Source organism: Emys orbicularis, chromosome 14 (assembly GCF_028017835.1).
Source record: "Emys orbicularis isolate rEmyOrb1 chromosome 14, rEmyOrb1.hap1, whole genome shotgun sequence".
Classification (NCBI taxonomy): domain Eukaryota; kingdom Metazoa; phylum Chordata; order Testudines; family Emydidae; genus Emys; species Emys orbicularis.
The window spans coordinates 4,735,254-4,750,039 of NC_088696.1; the positions used below are offsets into that span (position 1 = coordinate 4,735,254).

Consider the following 14,786-nt stretch of genomic DNA (forward strand, 5'->3'; position numbering starts at 1 on the left):
ACCAGCCCAGCCGGAGAGCCCCGTCTTGGGGGGCCGGGCCGAGTGCACCCTGAGTGCTCCAGGCGACCCGCCAGCCCCTTCCCCTGGCCGGCAGGGGGTCTGAGCTGTGCCCAGCGCCACCCGTGTGGGGAGGGGGCATCTTGGGCAGGCTGGACTTGTGCTTTTTAAAAGGAAGTTTAACTGCTTTACAACTAGTGAGTCCTTTAAAGGCAGCTGGGTGAAGACCCCCCCCTCCCGAGGAGTCACGCTCCCTCCGCATCAGCGGGGTGGGGACACGCTCCTGCCCCAGCCCCACCTCAGTGCCTTCTAGCCCTGCTGCTGCCTGGCTGTTAGCACCCCTGAGCGAAGGGGGGGTGCACGCTGGAGCCCCTTCAGCAGCTGTGCCTGCCTGTGAGGGAGATGGGCTCCCCCTCCTGCAGCGGGAGAATCCAAGCCAGCCGGCCGCAGTCGCTCCCAACTCCGCTGCAGGCGAAGCCTGGCCCAGTTGCCCCCTTGGCCTGCTCCTGAATCTGGCTGCACTAACACTCCAAAGCAATACCTTCCCCGCCCCCCAGCACAGCGCTGGCCAGCACCCATGGGTGCAAGCAGAGGGTCCCACTAGCCTGACACCCCCCCTGGCGGTGCTGGGCTTGCCGCTCCTCTTGCCCTGCCTGCAGAGGGCGTGGGACATGCTACTGCAGCCACTGCTCCCTGTGCTAGCAGACAGGGCCCAGTGCAGGGAGCTCTGCTCGCCCCAGGACTGGTTCGCCCCCCCTCCAGGCACTCCAGGGGGGGAGGGGTGGGCTCGCTCCAGCTGGACTGTAGATTTTTTTAAATTCAAATGGTTTATTTATACAGATCTCTAATAAAAGCCAAGCCACGGCCTGTTAGTGTGACTGACTGACGCCATCTTCTTGCCCAGGCAGGGCGTGAAGGTGCCTCCTCCCGGCTGGGCGCTCCACTGGGGGCTGGTGCAGTCCGAGGGCCCGACTCAGCCTGGCTCACCCGCTCAAGATCGGGGAGTCAGCCCAGGGCCCCAATCCAGCTGTGCGTCAGGGGATGCAAAATATCGTATTCCTCTTAGAAACAGTCATTAAAAGAAGGGGGGTTGGGAGATGTCTCCTCTCCTCCCCGCCCCTGCAGGTAGCAGGCGCCTCCCAGGGGCAGGCAGTGAAGAAGAGCTGGGCCCAGCACCTTGGAAACAAAGGCAGGCCCGCTGCCTTGCAGCAGGGCCCCTGTGATCTCAAGCCCAGCCTGGATGGGGCTGGGCCCAGGCCCCATTTGCTCTCTGGCAGGCGCGCTGCTCCGGGGGCCCCTGACAGCCAGGGAAGCGTCGAGCTCGTTGGGAGCGTGGTCCACCTGTCAGCTATCACCCGGAGTCACAGCTTCATCTTCCAGCAAGAACTCCTGGATTTCCAGCTTCATCGCGGCCCTGGAAGACAACCACCATCTCAGCCCCCTGCCACGCCGGGTTGAGCTCCCGGCGCAGGCCCGGTCCGACTGGCTCAGGTCACATTCTGGATGTTATGGTAAAGGAGGAGATTCTGCCTCTGATTTGCTTCTAGCTCGGCCCGCGTGGCAGCGGCTTCTCCCAGGGCTCAAGCTAGGATGCAGGCCGCGGGAGCGCGGTGACTGATGCTGCCAGCCCACCCGCCCTCCCCCTACCTGCGTTTCCTGCGCTCTGCCTCCGAGCGGACGTAGAGCGGGAGGCTCTCCAGGCAGGTCTGTAACAGAACAGAGCGGCGGTGACAGGCTGCCCCCAGCGTCCCCCGTTCCTGTGCTGCTGGGGTCTGTGCAGCAGTGTGTGTGTCTCTCCCCCCGCCCCCAGCACCGTGCCGCAGCCCTGGATGGGGGCAGGGGGCTGATGGGCAAAACTGGGATCCGAAGGAGACTCCACCGGGATCACAGTCCTGCCAACAAAGGAGACCCACCCCCCTAGACAGCCAGGTCTGCCGGGTGCCTAAAGCAGGGCTGGGACCGCAGCAGAGCCCTTGAGGGGCAGAGGGGCTCACCGTGTCCTTGATGGTCAGTCTGCAGCCGTAGCAGAGCAGGGGCAGGAAGTCGGCCCGGGCGTTGGCCCTGAGGGGAGAAGACAGAAGTGAGGAGAGGACTAGGGGCCGGTTCTGCTCGCAGGGGAGGAGCTAGCTGGGGGCAGCTCGAGGATGGTGGTGCCGCGGCTGCTAGGGGAGTGTAGGCCCAGACGGGAAGCGCATGCGGGGCCACAAGGCCAGTGCTGCTCCAAGCAGCGCGCCTACCCTGCGATGGATCCTGGGCTGGGGTTGGCCTTACCCTGGAGCTGTCGTGTTCATGCAGCATCCTCTCTGCTCCTCTGCCCCCAGGCAGCACCCTCTCCCGGTGGGCGCCACAGCTGGCAGCTTCTGCTGGGAGAGCCGCTCCGAGACCAGGATGGCTTGCAAAGCAGAGCCGTCCTCTGCACCAAAGAGAGATGGTTGTCAGAGCCCCTCGGGCTTCCGCTCCCCATCCAGCAGGCCGGGCATCTGCCTCCCCCTGGCGGAGCAGACAGGGCCGGCCAGTGACCCGAGCCAGGATTGCAAACCCCACAGCCCTGGCCTTCAGACACCCCCTGCCAGGCCAGACACAGCCAGAGGCAGGTTCCCCTGCATGAGGGGCCCTGGGAAGATCCAGGCCCATAGTTCAGCTGGGAAAAGGAGCTAGTTAAGCCCTAGCCCTGGCCTGCCCTTAGCCAGGCTGCATCTCTAGGCCCCCCCCGGCCCCGCACCCATGGCAAGTTTCCCCTGCTTTGCTCCTGGGGCTGGTGAGGGGCCAGACCCGGATGGGCTCTGACCCGGGACGGCAGTTGTTGGCGCCCTGCCCTAGATCAGCCAGAGGGGATTTTGTGGATGGGGGAGGCTGCCCCGCTCAGGGAAAGGGGTCAAGTGAATGGAGCCTGTGCTGGCCGGGGGCAGGCGGGCAGCGTTCGCACGTACCCACGTTGGTGTCCAGGGCGCACAAGCACAGGAGGCAGCGTTCGGGCTCAGCGGCAGGGCCGGCGTCTCCAGGGGTCACGCTCAGCTTCTCGCCCGTCCTACAGCCCAGAGGGGGACGCACAGAGGTTAGTGCCAGGCGACGGGGCAGCCAGTGCCACTGTGAGTGCAGCTGCCCCCACAGCTCGTGCGGGCAGACGGGGCCTCCCCCTGCCCCAAGGCCTGGACACCACAGGGGCAATTCTTCAATAGCAACGTTAAGTCTCAAACTCTGCAACTGCCCCACAGCCTGTGCCCCACCCCCATGTCCCCCACTACTCCAGCCCTGGGCTCCCCCCACCCTGCTCTGCCAGGGCCCCTCAAGCCTGACTCCAGTCCCAGGCTCCCAACGCACAGTTCAATCAGTGCCCTGTAGCCCCGCCCAAGCCATTTCAGTCCTGGGCTCCCCACGCAGCAGGAGGTGCTGTGCGCCAGGATTCAGGGGCGCTGCAAAGTTCTGACCCTCCCCTAAGCAGAAGTTTCCAGTCATTCCCACCAAGGTCTGGGCTGACGAGGCGGGCGAATGGCCTCCAGGGTGAAGCCACCCCCACGTTTCCCAGCTGAGCGGAGCCCCGGTCTGCAGAGCTGGCGGGGGGGGCGCAGGGGCCAGCCCTTACCGGTACACGGTGCTGACGGTCGAGGGGAACTCTGCCTGCAGCCCGTAGAGGAAGCGCTCGATCACCCGGTGTATGCTGGCCTTCTCCAGGGCCTGGGGGGGGAGGAGAAATCCACATGGAGTCTCCTAGCCTAGCTGATTCCAACCCCAATGCCCGCCCTAGGACTCCCCTGTGACGACAGCAGAGCAGCTGGGTCATCCCCACAGATGTTCAGGGCCCTGGAGTGATGGAATCGGCACCATGCCCAGCTCTGCAGTGCCCAGGGGAGGGGGCGTTAGCCTAATCTGCCAGAGCCTTCCCCCAGTCACATCGGCCAGGCCCCAGCCATCACCGCCTCGGCTGGGGTCCTGGCCTCACTGCCCATCCCTGTCAGGGATCACTGCAGGCCGGCACTTGGGAAAGTGCCCCTTGGTGCCAGGGGCACTGGAGTTCCTGCACTGCAGGGCTCCCTAGAGGGCACATTGACCGCTGGGAAGGGCTGCAGGTCCTGTGGGTTGGGCTGGGCTGAGTGAGAGAGAGGGGGGTGCCCGAGAGGGGGTGCCATTGACCTGCCGGAAGATCCCAGTGCCCGGCAGGCTCTCCCCTGCCGGTTGGCCCAGACCCGCACGCCCCCTACCTTGGTGTCCAAGGTAGGAGTGAAGACCGTGGGAACGCCAAACAGGTGGTTGTAGAAGGCGATTTCCTTGGCAGAGTACTCCCTCATGGGCCGCACCACCACCACGTCGCCATGGCGATCGTCCGAGAAGCCCTGCGCGGAGAGAGACTTGGTGAGGGACCGGCCCACCGCCAGCCAGGGACGGCCCCCAGCCCTCTGTCGTCCTGCATGTCTGACCAGAGAGCTCAGGTCTGAGCACGGCTGGGTGAACACCAGCCCCATACCTGCCCTTCACACCCAGCCTGGGCTCCTAGCTGCTCCTTCGTGGCCGCCAGGAGGACACCAGTGGCAGTGCCAAGCTCTGGGGTGAACTGCCAGACAGGAGCACGCCCCCGGCCCTCCAGACTAGCTTCCCCTTGGAGCTGGACTGCAGCGCACTCTGAGCTAGGCTGCTCTCGGAGGGCAGTCGTAGGAATGATTCTGAGGCAGGCCGCGCCCACGTGAGGGTTCTCTACAAACCCCTCTGCCCCCCTGCTACCCCCATCTCACAGGGGCACCCGAGGCACCGAGGGGAAGGGACATGCCTGAGGCCACACAGGGAGTCAGTGCCAGAGCAGGGACTAGAACCCAGGAGTCCCAATTCCCAGCCTCTTGCTCTAACCACTGGGCAAGGGAGTGTGGGCAGTTCTCAGGCTGGACATGCAGCCTAGTCCTTGAGGCAGATCCTGGCTGGGCAAGGGTTTGTCTGGCTCCCTGGTAACCTAGCCAGCCTCCAGTAAAGGGACAGCCAGGGGAAGAGGCTCTCTCACGGAGTCGGCATTCAGAGGCCTCCTGCGGGGCTCCATAGAGGGCGGCGCAGGTCATTGCTGAGGGGGCTCTGCCCACAGCCAGCTGCAACGACATCTCCGCTCGCGTGTCCATGTTCCTCCAACGGCCCCCTGTGCGGATTGGTCGGAGCGACGCCCCCCAGCCAGCCTCTCTCCCAGAGCCCTTTCTGGCCCTGGCTTCCCAGCCAAGCTGCACAGACCGATGGCTGCGGGCGGCTCCCTGCTGTGTCGCGCACGCCTGGAGTTCAGAGCAGGGGTGAGGCAGGAGCCAGGGCTAACCCCAGAACTGCTGCTGTCTGCGGCCTGTGTGCAAAGCAGCACCTGGGATCCCTCTTGAAGGAGATAGGGATCGCCACGCTGGATCAGATCTACGGTCTGTCAAGGCCGGCAGCTGGCCTCCAGCATGGGCGTCGGTGGGAGGCAGAGACCCCCAGTGCACCTGGCCTGCTCTGTGCTGTGGGGAACGCCGTCCCCTGAGCGCCAGACAAGCAGCGTCAGTGGCTGTAACATTATCGGTCCCTTGTGGGGAAAAAGTCAGGCCCCGGTTCTCTCTTGCTGGCCCCCCAGTGGGGCTGCTTTTTATGGGAGCTACCTTGGCTGCCCCTACGTTTCACTAACGACCCCTCCACTGCACACATGCGTGCAGCCCTGGCCAGCCCACGCCCCTTGCTCTCCGCTTCTGGGAAGGGATTAAAGAGCAATTCCCTCAGGATGCACAGTGCCTGCGGGACTAGGGAATAGAGATCAGACCATTCCCTGGGTCCCTAACTCCACCCCCTCCTTTAGATTTTCAGGGTGGGAGAATCAGATTTTAGTTTTTATCGTAGCGTTATCTTTTTCTTCCTTGGCCTCCTGTCAGAAACTAACTCAGCGGTTGGTCTGCTTTGAGCACGGAGAGGGGAGCCAAGAACTCTTGGGTTCTCTGGCCTTGGCCGAGTCACTTCCCGTCGGTTCCAGTGCCTGCCCCATGGGGAGGAGTGGGAGAAGACGTACAGTCCCAAGTATCTCTCTCTTTGTTAAGCCAGTCCCCAAGTGCCTGGGAGCCGCAGTCTAAGGGTTAACGCGACCCAGCTGGGGCCGCAAGGCGTTCGCTCCAGCTTGTGAAGGGAAGCAGAAGCACGTGGCGCGGCTCCCCTGACCAAAAGCCCCGGCTTGAGCAGTCAGTGCAGTGACATCTGTCCCAGCTCCTGCATTTGCTGCTGCAGCTGAGAAATGTCAATTTCACGGGCAGGAAAACCTCCCCTTCCTGGAGAGCATGGAGCGGGAACTGATCGGATCAGAATCCCCATGCTGCCGTACAGCAGCTCGCACGCAGCTCTGCTCCGCTGCCCATGTACTTGCGGGGAGCCTGTTAGAGGCATTAAGGCGGCTGGAGAAGATCAGGGATGTAGCAGCCCTTTGTTCCAGGCCCACGTGAAGATTATACATTCACCCAACACTAAGCTGTGGGCCCTGGGCATGCTCAGTTACAAAGACAATGGAGAAGTTGCGGCAGTGCCAGCTTCTCCCCGAGGTCCCGATAAACCACAGCGCACTAGTGCCGCCAAGGCCCAGGCAGAGCAGAGAGGCCACAGTGCAGTGCGTCTCCATCTCCCCCCCGCACAGCAGCCCAGCGGCACTGGGACCAAGGCCTCCAGCTAGGGAAAGGGGCTAACAGTGGAGTCCGGGTAACCGGTGACTCCATCCCAACTCAGACGCCTGCTTCCAGGCGCCCTCCCGCCCGCGGCCAGCACTTACCGTGTCCATGGCGAGGGAGGCCCCCCGCCCCAGGGAGAGGTTGGTCAGCAGTTTGACAGCCAGGCGGGTGCAGCTGTCTCCCATCATGACCTTGGAGTACCCGTGGGCCCTGGCCGTGTGCAGGATCAGGTGGTTCCTGAAGGGGGAGAAGCCAGAAGTGAGGGAGGGCTGCAGTCCGGAGCCAGACAGATACGCTGAGCCCATCAGCCCCGGCCAGCTCCTCACGGACGCCAGCTCCTCACGGACACCCATTGCTATGCCCAGGGCGAGGCAGAGGGGCCATGTGGGGCAGCAGAGCCCACTCCTCCATGGGGGCTTCAGAGGAGGGAGACGAGATCTCACGGGAGCTGGGGGGAGGAGATGAGCAGGGCTGGGCTTTCCCAAGGCCCCGAAGGGAGATCAGCCTCCAAACCCCACTGAATTCCAAAGGCAGCTGGGTGCCTTGCGAAACCCAGTGTGCGCGGGCAAGTGGCCTAGGTAGCTCCTCCGGAGATCCCCAGAGCTCGCTGGGGGGCCTGGTGCGAGAGCGATGGACAGACAGATGCTCCCGTGGATGGGAGCTGCAGCATCATGGCTGGGAAGCAGTGCATGCTGGGATGGATCGGAGGACAGGAAAGGCAGAGGAAAAAGCTCCTCAGCCCCTCCCCTCCTGGGCAGCCCCCAGGTGGCAGGGTCAGAGAGGGCAAAGCTTGCAGCCCTTGGCACAAGGGCTCAACTCGCGGTCAGCACTCTGGACGGGGCTCACCGCAGGGTCTGCAGCAGCTCTTCTTTAGCCGTCAACGTCTTCACGGACCCAAAGAGCCGGATCAGCTGCTCGGTCCGGACTGCAGCCAACAGCCTGGCTTCCGGGGCGGCCAGCCCCTCCATTCCGGGCGCATCTCGCACGCTGACCTCGGCAAGCTTCTCCTGGATCTGCCTCTCAGGCAGAGAGGGACCTCCGCCCTCCTCCTGCCTCTGCTGGTGGATAAAGCCCTCCACCGCCTCCTTGTAGCTGTCCTTGGGGCCTGCGGGATTGTGGGGCACACGCTGCAGGATGGAGCTGGGCAAGTCAAACACCTGCACGGAGCAAGCAGAGGATGGATCCTGTTAGCTACAGCGAGCGCCTGCATGGCAGTGAGATAGGTGCTTCGGGAGCTGGCAAAACCCAGACAACGGAGGAGCCCCAGGGAGCTTGTGCCAGAGACAGGATTAGAGGTCAGGAGTCCCGGCTCCAGCTCCCCACTCACACCAGGCTGCCTCTCTAATACATAAGAACATAAGAACGGCCATACTGGGTCAGACCAAAGGTCCATCTAGCCCAGTATCCTGTCTTCCAACAGCGGCCAGGTGCCCCAGAGGGAATGAACAGAACAGGTAATCATCCAGTGATCCATGCCGTCGCCCATTCCCAGCTTCTGGCAAACAGAGGCTAGGGACACCATTCCTGCCCATCCTGGCTAATAGCCACTGATGGACCTATCCTCCATGAACTTATCTAGTTCTTTTTTGAACCCTGTTATGGTCTTGGCCTTCACAACATCCTCTAGCAAGGAGTTCCACAGATTGACTGTGCGTTGTGTGAAGAAATAATTCCTTTTGTTTTAAACCTGCTGTCTATTAATTTCATTTGGTGACCAGTAGTTCTTGTGTTATGAGAAGTAGGAAAACAACACTTATCTACTTTCTCTACACCAGTCATGATTTTATAGACCTCTATCATATCTTCCGCTTAGACATCTCTTTTCCAAGCTGAAAAGTCCCAGTCTTATTAATCTCTCCTCATATGGAAGCCGTTCCATACCCCTGATCATTTTTGTTGCCCTTTTCTGAACCTTTTCCAATTTCAATATATCTTTGTTGAGATGGGTCGACCACATCTGCACACAGCATTCCAGATGTGGGCATACCACGGATTTATATAGAGGCAACATGGTATTTTCTGTCCCATTATCTATCCCTTTCTTAATTATTACCAGCATTCTGTTCGCTTTTGTGACTGCCGCTGCACATTGAGTGGATGTTTTCAGAGAACTATCCCCAAGATCTCTTTCTTGAGTGGTAACAGCTAATTTAGACCCCATCATTTTATATGTATAGTTGGGATTATGTTTTCCAATGTGCATTACTTTGCATTTATCAACATTAAATTTCATCTGCCATTTTGTTGCCCAGTCACCCAGTTTTGTGAGATCTCTTCGCAGTCTGCCTGGGTCTTAACTATCTTGATTTTGTATCATCTGCAAATGTTGCCACCTCACTGTCTCAGGCCCTATCATGGCTAAGGGCACCTGACCCAGGGCCTCCTCCATCCCAGCCTCGTCAGTTCCTATTGGACAAATCTGTGCCCCTCAGTCCTCGGGCACCGGGTGGCCACGCTGAGCAGGGGTCTCGGACATCTCAGCCAGAGGCTCTTGTCCCAGCACCTGGAATCGCAGCGAAGGGGGGGTCTGGGGCATGTGATCTCTTGCCCAGTGTCTGCCCCAGCGCTCCGCAGGCCCGTGACCCTACCCTACCTCTTCTAGGTGGGCCAGGTGATATGGAAACCCCGAGGCTTGCAGGACGGTCTCCAGCTGGAGCAGCGTCTTCTCTCTCTCAGCCAGGCTTTGCCCGCACACGGCTCCCTCTGAGTAGCAAACAAGAGATGCCAGATGAGGAGAGTTAGCTGCCTTGCAGGAGAGACTTCTCCATCGGTGAGGAGGGGGTGGCCTAGGACGCTCCAGCCAACCCAGAAGGCATGCAGCCACATCTACCCTCCTCACCAACGAACAAGGCAGGAAGCAGGGAGATGGGGCTCTCCAGTGCTGGGGCAGGGGGGATACGGGCCTGCAGGCCTTGAAGGCTGCATGCAATGGAGCAAACTGCAGCCACCCTTCTCTTTCAGACAGGAGTGAAGCCTGGGGAGCAGTTCCCAGCAATGCTCCATCTTCCTACAGGCAGCCAGACCAGACCATCTCCAGGTGAGGCCTGGATTCTCCATGGGCAGGCCAGAGCCATGCTGCAGAACTTTAGATGCATACGCCACTTCCTCAGCTCCATATACAGTATTCGCTAATACACGTTAGGCGTAGTACGCAGCATACGAGTAGGTATTCGTGCATGGGTTTAGATATCTAAGTGTTGAGAAGTTACGTTAACTGAATGAATTATGCTCTTCCCACAATTCTATTCATCCATCAAGTATCCCATAACGCTCTGCAAAGCTGAAGTCAGCTTTGGCATTAGAAAATAAGAAACTTGTCAAAGGCAAAATACATGAATGTTCTGCCCCAGCACAGTGGGGAGGTACCTTCACATCCCTGGAGTGCTAGTATCCAAACCAAGATAAGGAACAAACAGGCCAACAAGTGAAGGAACCAGTACAAACGGAGGGCTTGGACTTCAGTGACATACAAAGAGCTTTGTAACTTGTAAAATCATCCTATAAATGCCGCTAGCTGAAATGCAGTACTTTGAAGCACCCCGTCCATGCACGGCGAACCCACCGCGAGAGGGTGCGTTCGTCTCCTCGTATTGTGCCGGTTTCTCTTTAGACGATGCATTTGGCTAAGTTCAGCTGGCTGGTCTCGAATGTTTTTAAGACTGAAGCACGAGCGTAGTCAAACAACAGGCTACGCCACTGAGTCAGCAGCAGAACCCAGCAAAAGAACCCAGAAGAAATGCACTGATCCTCCAGCCAAGCCCCACTCCCTTTCAACCCCCCCCAGGGACGTCGGGAGGATCCCCCCTCCATCCTCAAACAAGCAGAGCCGCTCCACCCATCCCATTTCCAGTCTCTCGACTCCTACGCAGCCTGCTGGTGCTGCCAGGCGGAGAGTGCCCATCTGCTCGAGGAACGAAGTGCTGGGCTCAGCAGGGCATGTCCAGCCCATGCAGCCGCTGGAGGCTGGGAAGAGACCTGCTAACTCGTGCTCGGGTAGCGTCCAGACTGGGATTGCTCTGCAGTCTCTGGAGATGGAAGCACAATTGGTGCACTAACCCCCTGGTCCATCACCCCCCCATAGTGGGGGCTGGTGTAGCTGTCCAGCGTGTTGTCTCTTCGGATTTAAAGAGAGCAGCTGCAGATAAGCCTTAGCCTATCTGCAATGGGGGTACACATACCCCACCCTCAGCTGGGCAGGGGAAGGGTTAATAGTCTGTCAGGGCAACGACAGAGGAAACTTCCCCTCTTCCTGCCCGCTCATGAGGGCAAGGAAATTAGAGGGGGCAGTGAGAGGCTCCGAGTTCCCCATGCCTCCCACGGGAAGGAATCTCCCCCGCTTCCTGCCCAGGGGGACCAGAGAACCAGGACAGGTGGGGAAGCTGCTGCCTGATGAGGGGATACTGTGAGTGGTGGATCAGGCTGACAGCCTTACTCCTGAGCCCATGCCGGGAGCTCTGGCTGGAGGGGTGTGGGAGCCTTTGAGTGGCCGGACCCTTCCTGGGAAGGGGACACCATCCACCTGTGTGTCTGACGTGTGCCTCCCCTGGGTGCCAGTCACTGAACCAGACTAGCTTAACCCCCCATTTCCAATGTGTTTACTCTGTGCACCGGCCATCTCTCTGCTCGCTTGGGGAGCCTGCCTCTCCAGGCCTGAAGGGACGCTGCCAGTACCAGGAGAGCGGAGAAGCTAGACTGGTCTTAACAGTGAGAGGGGCACTATCCGAAACCAGCGTTCTTAATGCTGGACAGCATCGGCAGATTCCAGAGGGTTCTGGCTGTAGGCTGGCCCAAGACCGCGTGCACAGAATGGGTTGGGAGCAGGGCAGGTTGCTAGGTTACCGTCAACGTAGATGATGCCCGGCATAAAGCGCAGTTTCTTGGCTGTCTCCCGACTCAGCCCCTGAGAAGAGAAATGGGAATGAGCCGCTCGTCCCAAGCGCTGGGAAATGTATTTCATGTTTGCGTGTCTTAGCAGCATCCCCTGGATCTAGCCGAAAGGGCAGGTCAGACTCCTCTAATCCTGGCTGTTAGATAGGCATTCCCACGGCCCCGGCAGAGATGGCGAATGTTTCTAGTTAACGACACACCTAGATCTCATGGGCCCCAGCCTAGACCACGTGATTCTAATTGACACCTGATTACGCTCAGACATTGACCTGGACACTGACATTTGGACGCATTGTCACAGTAACTGTGGGCATAGCTTAGATGCTCCCCACCTTTTGGGAATAGAGAGCTGCAGGTGCACTGGACAGGAGTTGTGAGATCTTCTAAGGAGCCACATTCACTGATTGCACTTCTACAGTTTAGACATGGGGGCAGACAGGGGCAGACAGCCCTCCTGGGAGATCCAGGCCCTCACCCCACAAAGCAATGCTTTCCTCTCCGCTAGTTCATCAGCCTCCTCTTAACCATCTCTAACACCCCTGCTACGGTCCAGGTGGCTGTTCCTTCCTCCGGCTAACTGCTCTCACTGTTCCTAACACGTTTCCCCGCAGCACTGCAGAGCGGATACCTCTTGGACTTGTCGAAGCATTGAGCTGGAAGCAGGTCCACCTGAGAATGCAAGAAGAACCTGTGAGGGAGATAGGAGAGAGACTTAACCATTCATCTCTGCTTCCCCCTCGCCTTCCCACAGCCGTCCCGCCCTTACACAAGAAGCGACTCTACCTTTTCTCCTGGGTAAATGGCACGATTCTTCCCAAGCATCGCACGGAACTTGTGAACAAAATACTCCCTAAAACAGGCCCTTGGAAACAAACACGCACGTAAGTCATTAGAAACGACACTCCCAACCTTACGCGAGATCCCAGCCTTGGCAGGCAGCACCTCAGGCACCCGCATCTCGTGCTAATAAAGCTTTGATTCCAGCACAGGCCAACCGGGAGGCACAGGGAACTGCCTGCTACCCTGCCCGACAGGGAAGTCAGTCAATGAGTCCCCCTTAAGATTTCATCAATTAGCTTCTGTCTGACAGCAAGACAGTTCCAGTGTGGGGACCTAGAAGTCGGTGAAGATCCATTTTAAAACTAGTCTGAGAAACCAGGCTTGCTGGACTGGATCCCTCTCTAGCCCTCTGAGCCAAAACACTTAAACAAAATAAAAAGCCCAAGAGGAAAAAGTTCCGGTGTACAAAGACAGGTATCAATTTAAAAGGGTTTGCTGCTTTTGTAAATGGTCAAGTTAAGCCCGACACACGGAGAGGTAATTTGGTCCCCAGCCTCAGTTCAGGGTAAAAATGTGCGCAAGGCGCTAGAAGGCCACGTTTGCAAAGACCGTAGGCATGCAGGTATGTGCATGCCCACTGTTAACTGCAACTGGAGTTCTGATCACTTGTGTGCGCGCAGTTGCTTGGGTTGTACTCTCAGTCACAGAAGTACCCGTACAAACTGCCTACGCAACTGCAAACCCAAGCATTCCAAAATCTGGCCTGCAGAGCTCAAACAAATCAACTTCCGAGATTCATATAAAAACAATATGGGGCAGATTACATCTGTCTGTTTTCCAAATAAAAAATAAAAGGTGAACCCCCTCCCCCTTTTCCTACACTCATACCCCATTTCTCCACAACTAGGGCCCTGCATCACAGTATCTCTTGCATGCAATGGCAGTGATTGGGTCTGTGCAGAAACAAAATGATGCCAATCCAAAGTAAGGGCCTTACAGGGCAACTCCCCACATTCCTGAGTGAGTTCAGTCTGCTGCACACAACTGTTGTGCTCTTTATTAGCTAGATGGTTTGAATCTCTCTTGCAACCCTCCCCACAGCCCTATTTCAAACAGATTTATAAAGATCAGTAAATGAGGATCTAAAGATGGGAATGTTCTGGCCTTCTGAACAGGGTTTTTTCTTGCAAATCACTATGGCTGTTTTGCTCTTACTTGCAAAAGGCATCTCCAACACGAATGACTAACACAGGAGAGGCCTCCTTGCACTTCATGCACTTCTGTGCACAGCTGGGGAAAGACAATCAAAGCGAACCGATTACCACTCTAGGGACCACCTTCACGCAAAGAGCAATGCAAACCACCATCAGCGTCTTTAAACACTTTGAAGATACCAGGTGCTTTGTAAGTACGGAGGTGAAGGACGGGCATAGTGCAAGTGTATTTTTTTAATAAATGAATCTGGGGTTGATGTGGGAACTAGTGAGACTGAAATGCTGAGGTTATGTACGCACGGGAGGTGGTAGCGCAACCAGTGGCCTAGCAGTAAAAGGCTACGTTATACTATTAGCCCTAGAGCTGACCAGTTACCACCTCCAACTCTACAAATCTCAGTCCACGTGTCAATTATGTCAGGTCCCGCTTTCAAAGCACAAATCCGGAGGCACGTGTTCAACCTGGTATTTGCACATACACAGCTGCAGTTGTGCCATGTCAAATGTGGCCATGTGATAATCTGGCCAGATGAGGTCATGGGGCACCCTGCAATTTCTCTCTCCTCTGAAGGGCCAAAGCACTAAGGGGTGAGTAAAATAGTCACAGTAGAAGGTAATGGTCACCTTTGTGGCTATATACCTAGGTATTGTAGCAGCCAAAGGCCCAGTGAGGAGCAGTGTCCCATTGTGCTGGGCATTATAAGCCCCCCACGCCCACGGATCAACACCCCAGGCCTGGTCTGTACTCAGGATGTAGGCTGGCATAGCTATGTCCCTCAGGGGGGTGAGAAACCCACATGACTGAGCACCGTGGCTACGCCGGCCTAGCCCCCAGTATAGACTCAGCAATGTCCCCCCTAAATCCCGCTCTGCGGCTCGAGGGAGCCGGGCAGGCCGCGGGCACCAAGGCCAGAGCTGGCCTGGCCCAGGCTCCAGCTGGCCCCCCGTCCCCGCTGTCTCTGCGGCCAGGCGAGGGGGCGGTTAATGGGCCTTGGCCGGCCCTGGCTAATGCTGGACAGCGGCCGGGCCACCCCCACCGGCCCCCACAGCCCAGCGAGGCCGATCCCCGGGGGTGACCCCCCAGTCCCTCCCCCCGCGGGGGGCCGGGCTCTCACCTGACGCGGGGCCGCCTCCGGGGCTGGTCGCAGCCCCCGTACTCCTCCTGCGCCTGGCACATGGCGGCAGCGCTCCCCTCCCCCACGTGACGCGCAGCCCCGGTCCCCCCCGCTTCCGGCGCGCCCCTTCTGCGTCACCGCCCCGCGCCGCG

The 14,786-nt window shown here is 58.8% G+C and overlaps 1 protein-coding gene across 1 annotated transcript; it reads right to left on the reverse strand.

Annotated features, from left to right (window-relative positions):
- Positions 1 to 5: 5 nt before the first annotated feature.
- CTU2 (cytosolic thiouridylase subunit 2) lies at positions 6 to 14,706 on the reverse strand. Its single transcript, XM_065416606.1, has 15 exons — positions 14,635 to 14,706; positions 13,521 to 13,595; positions 12,309 to 12,387; positions 12,154 to 12,213; positions 11,478 to 11,538; positions 9,232 to 9,341; positions 7,485 to 7,795; positions 6,740 to 6,875; positions 4,197 to 4,328; positions 3,581 to 3,672; positions 2,928 to 3,025; positions 2,269 to 2,410; positions 1,992 to 2,058; positions 1,645 to 1,703; positions 6 to 1,411 (listed from the first exon to the last, which is right to left on the reverse strand). Exons 1-15 carry the CDS (start codon positions 14,694 to 14,696, stop codon positions 1,342 to 1,344), a joined length of 1,554 nt encoding a protein of 517 aa, XP_065272678.1. The 5' UTR covers positions 14,697 to 14,706; the 3' UTR covers positions 6 to 1,341.
- Between the last annotated feature and the right edge of the window lie 80 nt (positions 14,707 to 14,786).